This window comes from Morus notabilis, unplaced genomic scaffold (assembly GCF_000414095.1).
Source record: "Morus notabilis unplaced genomic scaffold, ASM41409v2 Scaffold843, whole genome shotgun sequence".
NCBI lineage: Eukaryota > Viridiplantae > Streptophyta > Magnoliopsida > Rosales > Moraceae > Morus > Morus notabilis.
The window spans coordinates 1,033,936-1,052,855 of record NW_010361268.1 but is presented as its reverse complement, the minus strand read 5'-3'; the positions used below and the strand labels follow the sequence as shown (position 1 = coordinate 1,052,855).

Genomic DNA, 18,920 nt, shown 5'->3' with positions numbered 1-18,920 from the left:
ATATTATCAAAAATACAAGATACCAAGAGTATATTTTGCAATTACACGGGATACCAAAATGATTTTACCTCATGATTTTAAAGTAAACGTACGGCCATGGAGGTGCAAGATTTATTCTTGGGTGGTCAAATTTGTATAATGTGATCATGCCCCTTTTTAATTTACCCATAAAATTAATGTGTATACGAAAGCCTTCTAATCAATATCTCATCTAAAAAAGAGAGAAGGTAGTAAATAACAAATTTACGAAACTATTAAGTAAATAACAGATCTTAAAACTATTTGAAGTAAATAACAGTTTATCATATAAATGTTTTATTTACAACTAGTAAAAAGAATTTTTTTCACTCAAATTTTCTTTTTATAACTAGTAAAAAGAATTTTTTTCACGTAAATAAAGTTTTTATTTTTTACTAGTCGTAAATGAAACATTTACATATTATTCATTTGAAATGGTTTTAAAATATATTATTTACTTAATTTAATTTCATAAAATTTGTTATTTACTCCGATTTCCGTCTTAAAAAAAAAAACCCTTCTAACTAATATCACAAAAGTAAACTTAGAAAAATCCTACCCTTTTCAACTTGTAAATTAAGTTGCTACTTTCTCTTTTTTATTTTCATCCCATGCTATCTTTGTCCAATTACGACGCCCAAACTCTCTCCTAAGCAAAGCATCCACTAAAATATAAGTTTGGTGACCTCACTAACTAGTGGACGGCCACCCAGCGAGTGCGAAGAGTGCATCCAGTAGACATCATAATAATTCCAAAAAAGGGGCATACTGTGAAAAGATATTGGAATTTCTCAATCTAAGCTAAACGGCAAAAGTGTACCTCAGTTTTCTTTTAAAACAAATATACTTGAAAAGAAAGAACTATAAAAAAGAGATGATGACAAAAATCACTCTCGTATTTTTGTGAAATATATTGAGTTCGTTTGAAAGTCGTTTTAAAGTGATTTTATTTTTTTATATGAAAATATTTTTAATTTTAGATATAAATTATTTTTAAAAATGCGTTTGGTAGTTTTATCAAGAGATTGTTTTCAGTATAAAAAAATCCATTAATGTCTCTCTCTGTGCTCGAGAGAGGAGAAAACGGAAATAAAAAATGAAAAACGACTAAAAGTCGTTTTTCTTTTCTCTCTCATTTTACACTAAACCAAAAAAATTATTTACATTTCTGTTTTTTGTCTTTAATTGTGTCAAACGTCATTTCTCTCTCATTTTCATTTTTTTTTCTCGAAAAACGTAAAAAAAAAAAAAAACAACTTCAATGACGGCCATTGGCCGCGTGAGTTTTCAAGATTGTTGTTACTATTCTTATGTTTCACAAATCATACGTATAGCTTATGAATTTAAGGCCAGTGATGTATGTGCTGTGGGGAGATCATCTTGCACTAGTACTGCATGAATGGGAATAAACGTCAGTACTTTCAACTTCAGTTGGCAGTTTTACCGACGATATTAGGATTCCATGTTTGTCGCCTATCAATCAGCGTTGAAAGCGCCAAAAAATGATTTCAAAGTTCGTTGTTCAGCAACCGACATCGATAATCAGTGCACATGACTTTTGACCTCAATCAAACAAATTCTCAATTTTGGAATTCAATTGCAAACTTTAAAGCTTTGTTTGATGGACATGAAAAGTATTTTTTTTCCTCATTTTCCTTTCGTTTCCCCCTATTTTTCGACCGATTTGTTATTATTATGTTTTTTTTTCTCATCATTAGTTTTTTTATTTGCGATTTTAATTTTAGAAGAACAAAAGTCATGGTTGTGTTGCTGGATGGATTTGGTCAACTTGAGAGTTGAGATCTGGACACTTCAAGCGACAGGAAATGTGGAGAAATGGACATCGTCGATGATAATTTGCTTTATTTATTTCTTTTTCTTAATCCATTTTCACATCGGTCGTCAATCATCCTATGTGAAAAATGACTTTTAGTGTCGATAATTGACTCACATAGTAAATAACAATTTTAGTGAAAAACCAATATGGAATCTACCGATATACAATGACACTTGATTCTATGTCAATTTTTTGACCGACGTGAAAGCATTTGACGTTGTTTTGTGACTAACCGAAAAAACCCATTCGGGTTCCATCCAGTGTTGGCCTGATTTTGAGTTGTATTAGATTCTACGTAGGTAATAGCCTCTTCGAAGTGGAGATTGTGGCAATCTCTTGCGTGTTTCACGTTTCCTTTAAGCTTTTGATCGTTTTGTCGGTGAGAGCCAACCCCAAGTTCTCAGTTGACCTAATTCTGGCTGAGGTAGCAGGCTATTGTTTCATGAATTAATCAGTTATGTTTGAGGTTTTCTAGCTTGTCTCTTGCCATTCTCAATCTTCTGTTCTTATTATTTGTTGGGAGCCTAGCTAGGGCACGTAATGCCTTTCCAGATGCTGTTACAAAATATGGCCTTTTAACTTACTAGGGGCCTCGTTCACTTCACGAATTCGAGTTGAGATGTGACATTTTTTGAGAGCTTTTTACTGTAGCAAAAAAAGTTAAATGTGACATTTTTTTGAGAGCTTTTTACTGTAGAAACCTAAAACTGAAAACTCAAATCGGTGAAATGAACTAGACCTAGATATACGGTAATTATTTTACTAGTAGCTCTCTATGTTAAATAAATTTTGAGAAAATTATGGCTCTTTCGTTTCAGTCGTTCGAGTTTTTATTACTAGTAGCTCTCTCTGTACATATCATATCAAATAAATTTTGAGAAAATTAGTAAATCTACACCCTTTAACTCACTTTTTCAGTTTTGGACCCCTTCTTCCAAAATTCTGTCACTCTTAAGTTGGAAAATAAGAGGAAAAAGTGGGGCAAAAAATCTTACACTCCTTCAGAAATGACACGACTTTATGTCTTTCTACCGAACACTATATTGATCCATTAGATTTCCCATAAATTTCTGAGGACTTCCATTAGGCCCCAAAAAAAGGGGGGGTTATTTCACGAAATGCACTAAGAATATGCATGTCCTTGTCTCACTTTGACTTTTTGAAATTCAATTTTAAGGGTCTATTTACCTTGATAATGTTTTTAGAATATTCACTTTTGCCCACTCTTTCAATAACCGTCTATTTTCACAAAATATAACACGAAGATAGCATGCGAGGGTTTTAAAATGGATAAAATTGTAGTGGGAAAAATATATCTAAAGTTATTCTAGGAAAAAAAAAATCATATTTGTATTTGGGAAACACAATTTTGTTTTAAGTCCATATATGTATTTTTTATTTTAGATTTTTTTTTTCCTCAAAACTGTTTATTTTTTTAAACCAGTTATCACTCTTAAGAATCCTCACGTATCATTTTCGTGTTAGATTCCGTTTCAAAATAAACATACTATAAACATAGAGGTCAAGATTATGTATTTTAATCCCCTAAAAAAATTATGATTAAAACTTCAAGGTAGTTATTTTTTTAATTCATTTTTAGTTTTTAAAAGTGAATGTCAACTATGACAAGTGCAAATCTGGAGAAACCAATAGTGAAAGGAAAACTCATGAGCAAAAAATGGGTGCAATTTTTTAAAATATCCCTTGAAATGGAGCCCCATTTTATTTCTATCCCTTGACATTAGTCTATATATTTCTAACCTTTAGTTTAAAAATAATCAAGAGATAGAATTTTTTAAAAGGAGTACTTTTAGTAAATCATGTTCTTAGATACCCATGAGTCTGAACTTTTATCTCTTACTCTTGATAAATATTCTTTTATTAGTGTAATTATTTAACTAAAAAGATTATGAATCAAGAGTAAAAAATAAAAATCTTAACTTATGCAATTTTAAAGGTATCCATCAAGATTACCTAAAAAAAATAGTGAAATGAAACAAGCACCGGTCTCAAGTGATAATAGACAAGGCTTTTGATATCTCGAGATCTTACCAGCCCATTACATTAAACAAGGCTTAGCCAAGTGAATGGGCTTTTGGGCCCATAATTCTGCCGTCCCTTCTCCTACTCTAGAATTGTCTTTGTCTAATCACCGCTATTAGTGCGATCTGCGAGGAAAAAAGAACGCGTGGTCTTGTGTCACTTGTCAGTAATAAACGAAAAGCAACAACGTGTGTCAGCACACGTGTCACACCCTTACTGGATAAAATTTGGATACTCCTTTTCTGGCGGGCCCATCCTTATCCGCTACTTTAGTCAAGACTCTTGTGCTAATCCAGCCGTCGGTTCTCATCACCTATGAACTTTGTGTCGGTAAGAACCAAACTGATAATGAATGCGTTACACGTATGTTGGATGATTAATCTATTATTTTGTTCATCTATTATTTTCCCTTTAAAATACTGATACTGATCTAGATACAGTAATAATTAATGCACAATTGTACGACCAATCTAAAATCATTTTTTTTTTGCTAATCTAAAATCATTCATGCCACCTCTTCCTCTGGTAATAATGACAGTTAGTAAGTAACTAGTGTGATTACTTTCTATTCTTTTTATTTTTTGTTAAAAAAAAGAGATTTCTTTTGTTAAACAAATTAATAATTTATATTTTTATTGAAATTTTTTGTTATATTATTTTTCTCACAAAATTTAAATTTAATGTTGAGTTTGAAATGACAATGACCCGTTCATTTTACCGATTTGAGTTTAAAATTCGAGTTTTGTTACAGTAAAAAGCTCTCAGAAACAGTCACATCTAACTTTTTTATTATAGTAAAAAGCTCTCACATAAAATCACATCTCAACTCGAATTAAAAACTCGAATCAACGAACTGAATGGACCAGTCTACCAACTACATTACTACAAGACCTATGAAGTTAAAAGGATTGGGATAGGGATTGGATTTGAACTTATGACCTAATTACTAAAATAAGGAGAGATTTATCATTAGACCAAAACCTATATCCACAATCAGTTATGAGACGCTTGGTTTATAGGTTCAGAATCATGATTCATGATTTTAATTTTTAAAATTTAAATTTTTTATGAAATAAAAACACTATAGAGAATCAAAAACCGTGATTCAGAACCATTGACGAACTCTTAAAATAAACATCCTATTAGTGTTATTTAGCACATTCATACCACATATCACAATGAAAATAAATAAATTTAATTACGTAATAGTAGTTATATACAAAGCAAAATAGAAAAGCGTATGATGAGTGTATTATTTTATTAAAAAAAACAAAAAACAAAAAAAAAAAAAAAACAACAACAACATAGAGGTATCGGCAAGTATCAAGTATCTCTTATACATTCCACTTAACTTGACACCCATAGAAAATCATGTTCCATACTAAAATACCCCACTGAAAGTTTATTAAACAAATAAAAGAAAAAAGGAAAAATACCACTTGTTTATCCTAAAGGCGGAAACGAAATATCTATCTATACCTATATAAGGCAAATGAAAATAAATAATAATAATAATAATAATTGTTAATCCGAGCAGTAAGACAAATTTTTTTTTTGGCACATTTTAGGGGGAGAAAATCATTACTCTAGCGGTCAAGAAAAGTCAATAAAAAAAGTAGAGAGAAAAGGGACAAATTCCGCATCAAGTATCATTCATTAAAGAGTGGTGAAATTTTGTCAATTTGAATCAAAAATGAAAAGACTCGTGTAATGGAGCCAAAAGCAATTGATAATGCTCGTGACTTTTAATTTGCACTAATTATGACCCTATTTATTTTGCTGATTCGAGTTTAGAATTTGAGTTTTATTACAGTAAAAAGCTCTTACAAACAATCACATTTAACTTTTTTGCTACAGTAAAAAGTTCACACATAAAATCACATCTCAACTCAAATTAAAAACTCGAATCAGCGAACTAGACGGGCCCTATGTATCTCTTGCTTTTTGGATGCACTTCAATTTCTCTTCGTCAATTCACTTTTGCATACACTTGTGCTAAATAAAAAGGGTGAATTGCAATTCACCTTCCCAATTATGGTGCCTTTGACATTTTAACATACATATAAAATTACATTTCTGGATTTACATTAACGTACTTTTATTATTAACATAAATGCCTCAATTGTTGTATAATATCCACCGGCAGTAACCAGTTTGCTGGATATGAACATAGCATCCTTATGCACTAGATTTGCCAGATCATGTCAGATTTTGGCAGACTTCTTCAATGAATTGATGACACGTTTGCGATATCATAAAACATTTGATGCACCTTAATGTCTTATACACATCTTATTAATTGGATATACAATTCCGAAGTTTCATTAGTTTTTTATTGAATTTCGTTAGAGTGTTGTGTTTATCAAATTTTATGGTTTGTAAACGTTTCCCGTATTTTTTTCCCCTCCGTATCAACCACAAATCTCATTCTCTTAATTGATTAAAATCAGAACGCAAGTTGGCATGAAAAATCAATGGTTTGGGAGACAGGTTGCATTAAAATAAAAAACTTGAAAGCATTCATGAAATTGTAATTCATGTTATCATGTTAGTAATACACTAATATTGTAGGCAAATTTGGCCAAAAGATACGTTTTGAACGATTAAATGGGGAAGTTAACATTTTTTTTTTTTAAGTTCAAGGCATGTTAAACTAAAATATAAAGTTTAAGTTCATTTTTCTGAAAAAAAAAATGTTGTTTTAACCTTTTCATAAGGCGTAATCTCACCGGTAGAAGTTAAATGGGTCTCATATGTGTCCAATGAGGGATCTATTACTATGTGTTTATTGAAATTAAAAATACATAATGCTTTGGGATCTACAATTTTAGCTTTGTTTCGTCTTTTACCGAATCATACTTTAATACTTCCCACATGTCCTAAATATTCCTGATATTCTGTCGAATGTCACGTTGTCAACGGAGGCAGCAATTTCCATTTTAAATTTAAGAGACGTTTGGCTCATGAATTAGAATCATGTGATTAAAATTATTTTTAATTTACGTGTATTTTTTATAAGAGAAAATACTATAACGAACCATGAACCATAATTCAAATTAAAGAATGAATCCCTCAACCAAACAATCTCTTAATTTTGGAAAATAAATACTTTTTAACACAGAAATTTGACCTTCCACACTGGGCTACTAAGCCATAAGCCACAAGCCACCACGTGTATCAGTCTTACGATAACAGATTATTAAAACGGAAATTGAAAACTCCGTTTTACAATTGCTTATTATTTCAATTATACTTAAAAATATATATATATATATATATATGTCAGCTTTCATCAATTTAACAACTGTAATTTAAATTTGAATTGACATGTAATTAATTTCTTAAATTGAAGAAATAGAACGCCACTGAAAGCAAAAGACTTCATAGTACTTGGCACTTTAAGTTGATATAAATTAACATGCATTTTAAATAAAAATGTAGACTTTCAAATATGGTATGCCCAAACAATAGGATTGAGATTTGAGATCAATGATTCTTAGGGTGGGTAGTAGCGGGAGCCACTTTGGAGTTTGGATCAAGAAGGTTAACCCTAAATATTTCTAATTCTAACTAGTCAATGCGTGTGACTCATTTAAAACAATAGTTATATAAATCGTTGAAAAAAAAAAAGAAAAAAGAAACAAAGACAAAAATAGAAAAAAAAAAAAATATGAAGCCTAATACAGTGGAAAAACACACCAAAAAAAAATTTAAAAAAACTTGTGTAAAATGTTTCACAATTAAAGTTATAATTATGAGATGATCACAAACAATAAATGTTTATATAAGGAGATATTAAAAAATTTTAATTTAACAAGATAATTAGAAGAAAAAATATTATTTTAAATAATTATAAAAAAAGTATTTATAAAGAATACATTTCAAGATACATAAAAATTAAAAGTTAAAAGATGTAATAAAAAAATAAGGGAGAAAAAAGAAGAAAGAAAAAGAAAAACTTAAAAACAAACTAAAAAGAAAAAAGAAAAAACGAGCGGTGGTTGTTTGGTTGAGAGATTCGTACCCCGATTTGAATCATGATTCATAGTTTGCTACAGTATTTTCTCTCATAAAAAATACACGTAAATCGAAAATAATTTTAATTCATGAACTAAACGTCTCAATGAGAAAGGAAATATTGCACAAATTTTTCAAAAAGAGTTTTATCTGTAGCTTATTCGGCCAAAAAAAAAGGATGTTAAATAAACTAAAAATCAGGCACATTATTATAAAAATTAGTAATTTTGTGACCTATAAATCCAAGAAACGAATTTAACTTAATTACAATTTGATTCATTTGCAAAGCAAAAATATGAATAGATAAAAAAATAAAAGAAAAATAAATAATTATCTATTATGACGTATCGTAAAATTCTGCTTGTTTTCTTTTCTTTTTAATTATTATTAAGATCTAGGACTGTAAAAGTTTGAATTGGACTGAAGGAGCCGATTGAGATCTAAAATTAACTGAAAATAACCTCAAAATTATAGAATATTTCTAATGTGGGACGTGAAAATCGTATATGTTAATAAAAAGAAAAAATCTATCTCAAAAAAAAAAAAAGGGGGAAAGTCAAATGTAAGAGTGCTAATTGATATTTTATTGGGGGATTAAGTGATGGAGGTGGATTTGGTAGCTATACAATTGGTGAGAGTGGAGGTAGCATTCGTCATAGATGCGCTTTCCCCGCGGAACAGACACACAGAGAGAGGCAGAAGAGCTTTTAATACCTGTAACTTCGGATCTTCTTCCTCTTTTCTCTCATTTTCATATTTTCACATTCTCTGTATGACTATCTATAAGACGACGTTCTCGAGTTGAATAATATATACTTATATACATATAATAGTATATATTTATATTTTTATATAATATCTAGAGACACATACGCACAGAGAAGAGAACAAAGACCGGATCAGATCTTTATTATCCTCCTGTTTATATTCTCTCAGATCTCTCAAACCCAAATCTAAAAAGTGAGAAAAACAAGATCATAAATAAACTTTCTTCCACATATCTTTTTATTTCTCTGTTTCTGTTTCTGTGGTGTTTCATTTGAACTTCTGGTTTCTGGGTTTTTCTCTCCAGTGTGCGATCTGATCCCTTTCTCTCTCATCTCGTCGTTGGTTTGCTTTTTCTGTCTCGGAATCCGATTAGGAGAATTGGGTATTTATTTATCATTTTGGTTTTGATTTTTTGTTACAGGTGAAAAATGGCGCATATTTTGCTACATGGGTCGCTTCACGCCACGATCTATGAGGTCGATAAGTTGCGTGGTAAAGGAGGTGGCAATTTCTTCAGCAAGGTATATTCCATCAGATTCACACTTTATCTCTTTGATTGATTTTCTTTAGTGATCCTAGCTGGTTTTCGTAATTTTGAGCTTTTTTTGCTTTTCTGTTCCGTACATTTTGACTCTTTTTTTTGGGTGGGTGCGAACACTGATCAAGAACTGAGTATTGCTGATCTAGAAAAGTTTTTTGGAAAATTGGATCTGTTATTAGGACTCTCGCGGAAGAACTTAAAGCACCGTGAAAAAACTTTTTTTCTAAAAAAAAAATAAACTCGGGTCCATTTGGATTCGTAGAAAGTGATTTCTGGTCAAATTTGTGATCTTCATGAACTGGGTTCTGTTGTATAGGATGTATTAGTATAAGGGTCGTTGGGAAACTGAAATCACATTTGTTGTTCATTAAGACATTGAGAAACTGGGATATGGACAATTCATTTTCTTAGTTCTAACTAGGGACAGATTTTTTGTTCCCAAAGCCTTAATAGTAAAATTAAAAACAAAATAGAAGATTATGTTGTTTACAGGAAAGATTGTAGTATTTTAACTAGGTTTCGATGATATCCTGCCATATTTCCTGATCTTAGCATAAATCCATGAATCTCTCACAACTGCTTAAGAAAGTTTAACAAATTGTCTCCTTTTCTCTTACCCCTGGTACGTTTGTTGCTGTCTTATGTTATTTGGACTTATTCTACTGGGAAATAGTGTTTCTACTACCATCTTATGAAATGGAAGTTTACTATTATGGACTCACAAGCATGTCATGTTTGAAGTGATGCAAATATACTGTTTGAGCGAAATATAAAAGTTTCTTGCCATCTTGATGATATATAGTATGGTTAATATATGCTTTTCCTATTTCTCAGCATCTCTTGTTAGTTCTAGCCAGTAATAGCATAATTTCGAAATATTACTTGTAATTATATTTTTGAAAGCTTATATGTTTGTTTCCCTAGCAAAAAGTTGTTTAGATTGAGGGGTTCTTTCCCATGGTTATAAGTACTTTACCTACATAAATGAGACTGAAAACCTCAAAATATTGACCTATTGTAGATCTTTTTAGCTTTTACATTAGCTATATTTCCTTATACTCATAAGAAACAACAAGATTTTTTTTTGATCTATTTCATGCCTGTTTCAGCTCATGAAAATTTGAAATCTGTGCTTGACAAAAGCAGTACAGATTCAAGATGTTTGCTGGTTTTGGAGGTTCGTAGTTCTGGGTCTTGTTGGATTAGAATCTTTAACATATCATTTATTCTTTCTAATCTTGTAGCTTGTGGATAACATCCAAGAGACTGTCGGTTTGGGCGATGGAGTTACCAAACTCTATGCCACTATTGACCTGGAAAAGGCTAGGGTTGGAAGAACCAGAATTATAGAAAAGGAACACTCCAACCCTAGGTGGTTTGAGTCTTTTCACATTTACTGTGCTCATTTGGCTTCAAATGTCGTATTCACTGTCAAAGATGACAATCCTATTGGAGCAACATTAATTGGAAGAGCATACGTACCTGTTGCGGACATCTTGGATGGGGAAGAAGTGGACAGATGGGTTGAAATATTGGATGAAGACAAAAATCCTATCCACGGAAATTCTAAGATTCATGTGAAGCTCCAATTCTTCGATGTTACGAAGGACCGCAATTGGGGACTTGGTATTAGAAGTCTTAAATTTCCTGGAGTTCCATATACGTTTTTCTCCCAGAGACAAGGATGCAAGGTCTCCCTGTATCAAGATGCTCATGTCCCAGATAATTTCATTCCTCCAATCCCCCTTGCCTCTGGCAAGAACTATGAGGCCCACAGATGTTGGGAGGATATCTTTGATGCAATCTCTAATGCTAAACACTTGATCTACATTACTGGCTGGTCTGTTTACACCGAAATTTCTCTGGTAAGAGACTCTAGGAGGCCAAAGCCTGGTGGAGACATTAAGCTGGGAGATCTGCTTAATAAGAAGGCAAGTGAAGGTGTTAAAGTTCTTATGCTTGTTTGGGATGACAGAACGTCTGTGGATTTGTTGAAGAAGGATGGACTAATGGCCACGCATGATGAAGATACTGAAAACTTCTTCAGAAACAGTGATGTACATTGTGTTTTGTGCCCTCGCAATCCCGATGATGCTGGAAGTTTTATTCAGAACGTGCAAATATCAACCATGTTCACTCACCACCAGAAGATTGTTGTTGTTGACAGTGAATTACCTGGTTCAGGATCAGATAAAAGGAGAATAGTAAGTTTCGTTGGGGGTATTGACCTATGTGATGGGAGATATGATACTGCCTTCCACTCACTTTTCAGGACACTGGATAGTGCCCACCACGATGATTTCCACCAGCCAAACTTTCCCGGGGCAGCCATCAATAAAGGTGGCCCGAGAGAGCCGTGGCACGACATCCACTCTAAGCTAGAAGGTCCCATTGCTTGGGATGTCCTGTTTAACTTTGAGCAGAGGTGGAGAAAGCAAGGTGGTAAGGATATACTCGTTCCCCTCAGAGAGCTTGATGATGTCATCATTCCTCCATCCCCTGTCATGTATCCTGAGGACCACGAGTCTTGGAATGTTCAGTTGTTCAGATCTATTGATGGTGGTGCAGCTTTTGGTTTCCCTGACACACCCGAAGACGCAACCAAATCTGGGCTTGTGAGTGGGAAGGATAACATCATTGATCGAAGCATTCAGGATGCTTACATCAATGCCATTCGACGTGCAAAGAACTTCATCTATATTGAAAACCAGTACTTCCTTGGAAGCTCTTATGCATGGAGTGCTGATGGCATTAAGCCAGAGGATATTAACGCTTCGCATCTAATTCCGAAGGAGCTGTCCCTGAAGATTACCAGCAAGATTGAAGCAGGTGAGAGGTTTACCGTCTACATTGTTGTCCCAATGTGGCCAGAGGGGATCCCAGAGAGTGGATCTGTTCAGGCAATATTAGACTGGCAGAGGAGGACAATGGAGATGATGTACAAAGATATTATTCAGGCACTAAAGGCTAGGGGTATTGTGGAGGATCCTAGGAACTACTTGACATTTTTCTGCCTTGGAAATCGGGAGGTAAAGAAGCCAGGAGAATATGAACCTTCTGAAAAACCCGATGAGGATACAGATTATATTAGAGCCCAGGCAGCACGGCGCTTCATGATATATGTCCACACTAAGATGATGATTGGTAAGTGATAATAGTACCATCTCCAATAGTACTCTATTTTAACCTCTTTTAAGTTTTTGGATACATGCTTTAGGGCCCAACACCTCCAAATTCTAGTCCCATCAACTATTTTACATTCTTATTGCAAATATTTCATCAAGTCACTTGTTTCACTTTTCTTTTGCAGTTGATGATGAATACATAATCATTGGATCTGCCAACATCAACCAAAGGTCAATGGAAGGTGCCAGGGACACCGAGATTGCCATGGGAGCCTACCAACCGTGCCATTTATCCACCCGCGAATCAGCTCGTGGTCAGGTCCACGGTTTCCGATTGGCCCTTTGGTATGAGCACCTTGGCATGCTTGATGAATCATTCCTGGAGCCGGAAAGCAAGGAGTGTGTGCAGAAGGTGAACCGGATTGCTGACAAGTACTGGGATCTCTACTCAAATGAGACACTTGAACATGATCTTCCAGGCCATTTGCTTCGCTATCCTATTGGCGTTGCCAGTGAAGGAGACATCACTGAGCTGCCAGGATTCGAGTTCTTCCCAGACACCAAGGCTCGTGTTCTTGGAACCAAATCTGATTACCTCCCTCCAATCCTTACTACTTAGTGAGTTTGTGTGGTCAGTGTTTTCTACTTTAGTTCTATTTAAATAATAATAGCCTCTTTATCGATATGATGTGACAAGATAATAACAATAATAATTTATCGATCATCGTAATCTTGTGGAAGTGTTTTGTTAATTATGTCAGGATGTTCATAGCAGGTTTATTGTGGTATTTGCTATGGTGTATTTCTAACTAGTGGCTTTGCTTGAATTATGAGATCTGTTTTTGTATGGTAAATGTATGTTTATTTTCTTGTTATACCGAGTTCTGGTTCTGTCCAAATAAGTTTGTTTTGTTCCCCTGATCATAATTTTACGTTCTCAATTTATAGTAATCGGCAACAGAGAAAAGCCGTTCACTGATCATGCGTGCTAAATAAACCTTATGGTTTGTAGGTTATGTATTATGGTCGCTATTAAAAGCAAGGCAATCTTTCTGAATATCTTTTGATGGAAATGAGTTGCAGGCCTCTTTCGCTTTGTAGGTTTGAATCAAGATTTAATCTTTTTGTCACAGTTTTTTCTTACAAACACAAAAATTTGTATTTCAGGTCAAGTATTGTAAATTAAATAAAAATTCTTAATCATAAGGTGCTTCATGGATTCTGATAAACTGTTTTTTCTTGTGACTATGAGGTTGATTAATAATAACCTGTTTGGTTGGAGAGTTTAGGTGGGTTTGAACCCAAAATCAATTTAAACATTTGTTTGGTTGCATTACATTTTGAACTTGGATTTAGGTTTAGAGTTCATTTGAACCCATAATTTAATGTTCTACCCAAACTTTATCCCCCAAAGTTCTTAAGATTCTAACCCAAATTATTGTTCAATACTCACCCCAAAGGTTCTCACCAATCATTTTCACTCCCAATTTTTTTTTTTAAAAAAACCTATGTTCTAATAATGCAGCTAAATGTTGGTTCAAATTTTATTCTGTGTTTAGACTTACACTGTTAAGTACCAATTCGAACCACAGAAAACCTACAGTTCAAACTTAAAAGACCTAAAGGTTTGAGTTTACACAATTCAAACTCGCGTAGGGAACGGGGTGGTAAATGTGATAGATGTTTGACTTAAATCTAACCTAGTAAAATTTAGGCAATATGCTAAAATGACTATCCAACAAAGTGAAATTAATAAAATGACATTCTATTTTTTATGAAGAAAGACATTTACTTATTCTTTATAAAAAGATGTCATTTTGTAAATAAAAATTTTTAAGAAATTATTTTACTAATAAAACTTTTCAAAAGAGTTATTTTTACAAATATCTGGCAAATCTTGAAACTAGTTCTAACACGGCTGAATCGTATTTTAAATGTTATTTTTTCCCCGGAAATGAAGCGACATATTTGTGATTACTTATACTGAATATGCGGCGGAAAATTTGACATGTCAAAGTTTCAAAGACCATTATCCCATAAACGACATCTACGGGAAAACTAACAACAAACAAGATAAACGACAATAATATAACCGCACAAGTCATAACATCTTGAAATCAACAATATGAGGAACGACAACAATCTAGTCCAGCGACAGCAATTTGAAGACGACAACAAACATAACCAACGATAATAATACAACCAAATGACCCAGAAATGTGATCAACGAAAATAATACAAGCAACAAACATCACCTATAGACGATAAAAAAAAATGATAAGCGGCGAGGACTTGAAAAAGAGCACAAACCAGGGAATGATGGGTGGTGCGTTTAGAACTCGTTCTAAACTAATTTTATTTTTTGTATGAAAATAGAAATTAAAACGTTTTCAATCTTATACATAAATTATTTTTAAAAATACGTTTGGTAATTTTATCAAGAGATTATTTTCAGTATAAAAAACTCATTAATGTCTTTCTCTTTGCTCGAGAGAGGAGAAAACGAAAATAAAAAATGAAAAATGACTAAAAGTTGTTTTTTATTTCTCTCTCATTTTACACTAAAACAAAAAATCGTTTTCATTTCTGTTTTTTTATCTTTAATTGTATCAAACACCATTTTGAAATTGTTTTCATTTTTTTTCTTGAAAAATGTAAAAAACAAAAACAAGAACAATTCCAAACTGAACAGACATTGTCAAAGAAACGATACCAATTCAAAAAACCACGTGAACTGGAAAGAGCACAACAATACCTAAACGACAAGGGTAAAAAACGACAATAATATAACAGGTGGACGTCCCTCATAAAGACGACAAACATACCAGCATTGGCATCGTTGGATTGAACGACAACTACGACAATAGAAGACATTGAAATCACAAACAAGAATTCTAAATAATACCACAACATAGTGACGCCTAAAAAAAGGTTATATAAAACGACAACGAATGTATCTTGAACAATCAGCCATTTGTTATTTGTCCTCAGAAAAATACAAGAAATAAAAAACGACATCACTTAGACAACGACAATTTGACAACTAATCATATCAAACGATATCAATCATAAAACGACGACAAAAAAGGTCGAAATCCTTCTAGACGACCTCAACAAAGGACATAAATAAAATTGAAACACAAAAACAACAACAACAACAAAAAAAACAACAACAACAACATAACCTCAACAAAGGACATAAATAAAATTGAAACACAAAAACAACAACAACAACAGCAAAATAATAATAATAATAATAATAATAATAATAATAATAAATAGTAATAATAATAACTTTGCACCGTTGCAAAATTTGAATAATTTCTTTTTCTTTTTTCTTTTAAAATGGTTCTTGCTGTGGCCTGTCTTTATTATCGCACAATGGTTAATGATTTGAAAACAAACGACATATCGTCCCAATGCTGTGGCCTTTTGTTTTTGGAAAATCGTCTGTCATCACTCATCAGCTGTACACGAGTACGCCCGAAGTAACACGTGGCATCTCACAGGTGCGCAACATGTGACACGTTTCACGGGGTCAAATCAGATGCGACTCACTTCCGTGTTTAACAGGAATGAACTGACACGTGGCGGCTCCAGGTGGACGCCGTAATAAACGGTACAAGTGGAACCTCCACACATGATGTTCACGTTCGTGATTTTGATGTGTGTGTTTCTTCGCTGTTTGTGGAACCTTCTTTAACGTTATAAATCTTATGATTGCAGCCAATCATATTTCAAAAGATTTAACCGGAAAATACCTTTCTTTACTATAAAAGAAAAATAAGGGAGAAAGATTATACATATAGCGTTTAAGGACTTTTTCCTTAATAAAAAAACAAAAACAAAAACAAAAACAAAAAAACTTATTTATTTATTTATTTATTTTTAAATATAACTAAAGATGTAGAAAATGGATTAAAATTAGACTAGCCAATAATAAACCATATCACATATACTTTGAAAGAGAAATCATGCAACACTGTGGTTTGTCTTTGTTTTTGTTTTTGTTTTTTCTTTTTAAAGGATCTATTATTATATTGATACTTGTGTGTTTTGATAGTTCTAAATTAATTTTGGCGGGTCAGAAAATTTCCTTTCTATACTTTATAGATAATTTTATACATTACATATCATTTTTGCTTTCCCAATCTTAAAACATATAATAATAACAATAACAACAATAACAACAACAACAACAACAACAACAACAACAACAACAACAACAACAACAACAACAACAACAATAATAATAATAATAATAATAAACTAACTAGAAAAAGACTTCGAGAGTACTTGGATAACATTTTGTATTATTATGAGAAACTAATTTGAGATTATTAAGGACTTCGAGATTATTACCAGTATAATAATGACAAAAAAAAAAAAAAAAGTTGTAGGGTGACATATTTCCTTTTTGAAATTAATACGTTAATCAAGGATTGAGGAATTGCATTATATATTTGCGTCACAGGATTAACTTTCACCCAAGAGTTTTACAGAATAGCCTTTTAACACCTTGGTAGTTGTATCTACGAATCTTCTACATTTGCTGATAATGAGTTAGCTATTAAAATATGTTATAAAAGCGTTACTAGTTTAAATTGCTTTCTTTTTTTTTTTTTCCTTTTAATAATCGTTCTTTTTATCCTCCCCTTTCTTGGAGCTTATAGTGACATATGATCGCTGGTGGTTGATGAAAAAGATTTAGAGGTGAAAGTTTGGACATCCCTGCCTAAATGGAAATTATATGCTGGTTTGATTCATTATTTTCATCAGATCAGTCTTAAAAATAGAAGGATCCGTCTAACCCGATCCTAAAACCTACAAGTCTAGAATTGGAGTGGGCCGACCCAAAATTTATAAGGTATTATTTTTTAATAAAGTTTTAAAAAGATGGCTAGTCCGAATAAGATTTAGGGCTTGAAACTCATATCCGAACTGAGCACTTAAACATATTGAGTTGGAACTGAACTAACAGTGTCGAACATTAGGCCGGTCCGTTTAATCCTATTCAGACTTATAGCTCTAAAAATATTATATGTAAAGTGACCACCAATCTACCATTTTGTGCCGTCTTGACTATAAAATATTATGACTTACAATTGTTTTTCTAGCATGGAACGTTTATTACATTTTAATTTCAAATTTATTTATGCATGCATGTGTTTATATGTGTATAGGCTTAGTTTTGAGAAATTTTCAGTTAATATTCTAATTCTATTGAAGTGCCCAGGATTGCATGTAGTATTTGGTGGTGTATATGTTGCACCTATTTCGATTTTATGATTTTAATTTTTATCTCTATTTTCTTTAAAAAAAAGTTTGTTGTCTTTACTTAATAATTCATGAAATGTAAACATATATTGTATTGTTGTTCGGATTATATATATATATATATATAAAATATATACACACACTTTTTAATCTAATTTTTAATTAGAATTTTAGTAATTATTAGGTATTACATTGTTTTTTGAGAAATGTTATAATAACTATTTTTGTCACTTTCTATCACTTTTATTGTACTCTCCTCATTTACTATTCGACACGTAGACTTTATTTAAATACAAAATAATAAATAAATTATAAATGTTAATTAATAGACATAAAGAGTGACAAAATGAGTAACACCCATATTTTTCATATTTCTTAAAAAACATGCTACATTTTTCTTTCTCAAATGCATAGATGATTGGAAACTTCCAGCAACAACTTGGAAGTCACTCCAACAAAAAAAAAATGCTCCGACGTGGCACTACATCATTGGTTTGGAAAACAGTACTTGTTCACTATCGCCACACCTTATCCAAACTACAGATTTGACCGTTCCTCTTTCTCTAGAAGACCAAACAACATTACAGTTGACTGTTGATCTCGGGAAAAAAAAAAAATTTTGAGGTCACTTTCTTCCAACTTTGCGTTGAGAGGGGCACCACAAAGAAAAAGCCAAACCAAACCCAAATACCAATTACAGCCGACCTTCTACGACCCCTTTTCTTTCTTTTTCTCTCCCATTTCCCATTTCCACAAAGCAAAAGAGAAATCCAGATGCTCACGCGTGTTATTCAATAACCCCCTTCCTTTTCAATTCAATGTTCGCTTTCCCATTGTAAATTCCAAGTGCTTTCAAATTACCATATAATATATATACACAATAAGCTCCCGAGTACAAACTATTGTAAGACAGACGAACAATCAATCATCAAATTCTCCGAATTCTTCATTTCTTTTAGTCCAAAACATGTCTGGTATGTTGGGTTCGCAGGGCTTGGTTCTGGCCACGGCCATGGTGGTTTCAACTACGGTCCTGTTCATTGCTTTCTCGAGGCAGAAGACTTTCTCCGAGAATCACGATTCCCGCGAGCCAGCCGACAAAACCCCACGCTCTTGCTTGTCTTCAGGTACATACATGACTATATATATATATATATATATATGTAAAATTTGGCAATAGTGAAAACTAAATTGATTTTACTCGCTTCTGTTTGGTGTGTTTTAGGTGATAAAAAGAAAGGAGAGAAGAAGAAAAAGAAAGTACAATTCGCGGAGAATGTGAAGGAGCCGAGCA

The 18,920-nt window shown here is 32.7% G+C and overlaps 2 protein-coding genes across 3 annotated transcripts in view; both read left to right on the top strand.

The window, feature by feature from the left end:
* The first annotated feature begins 8,530 nt into the window (after nt 1–8,530).
* On the top strand, nt 8,531–13,230 carry LOC21408466 (phospholipase D alpha 1). Of its 2 annotated transcripts, none has more exons than XM_024166160.1 (4): nt 8,531–8,631; nt 9,105–9,204; nt 10,469–12,368; nt 12,535–13,230. In XM_024166160.1, exons 2-4 carry the CDS (start codon nt 9,112–9,114, stop codon nt 12,966–12,968), a joined length of 2,427 nt encoding a protein of 808 aa, XP_024021928.1. In that variant the 5' UTR covers nt 8,531–8,631; nt 9,105–9,111; the 3' UTR covers nt 12,969–13,230. The 2 variants fall into 2 exon arrangements, with proteins under 2 accessions (XP_024021928.1, XP_010097235.1); XM_010098933.2 differs by lacking the exon at nt 8,531–8,631 and adding an exon at nt 8,649–8,875.
* A 5,009-nt stretch (nt 13,231–18,239) lies between these two features.
* Nucleotides 18,240–18,920, top strand: part of LOC112091753 — a 1,156-nt gene continuing 475 nt past the window's right edge. The window contains exons 1-2 of the mRNA XM_024166134.1: nt 18,240–18,753; nt 18,852–18,912. Coding sequence (XP_024021902.1) covers nt 18,594–18,753; nt 18,852–18,912 — 221 coding nt within the window. The 5' untranslated portion in view covers nt 18,240–18,593. The remainder of the gene's footprint in view (nt 18,754–18,851; nt 18,913–18,920) is intronic.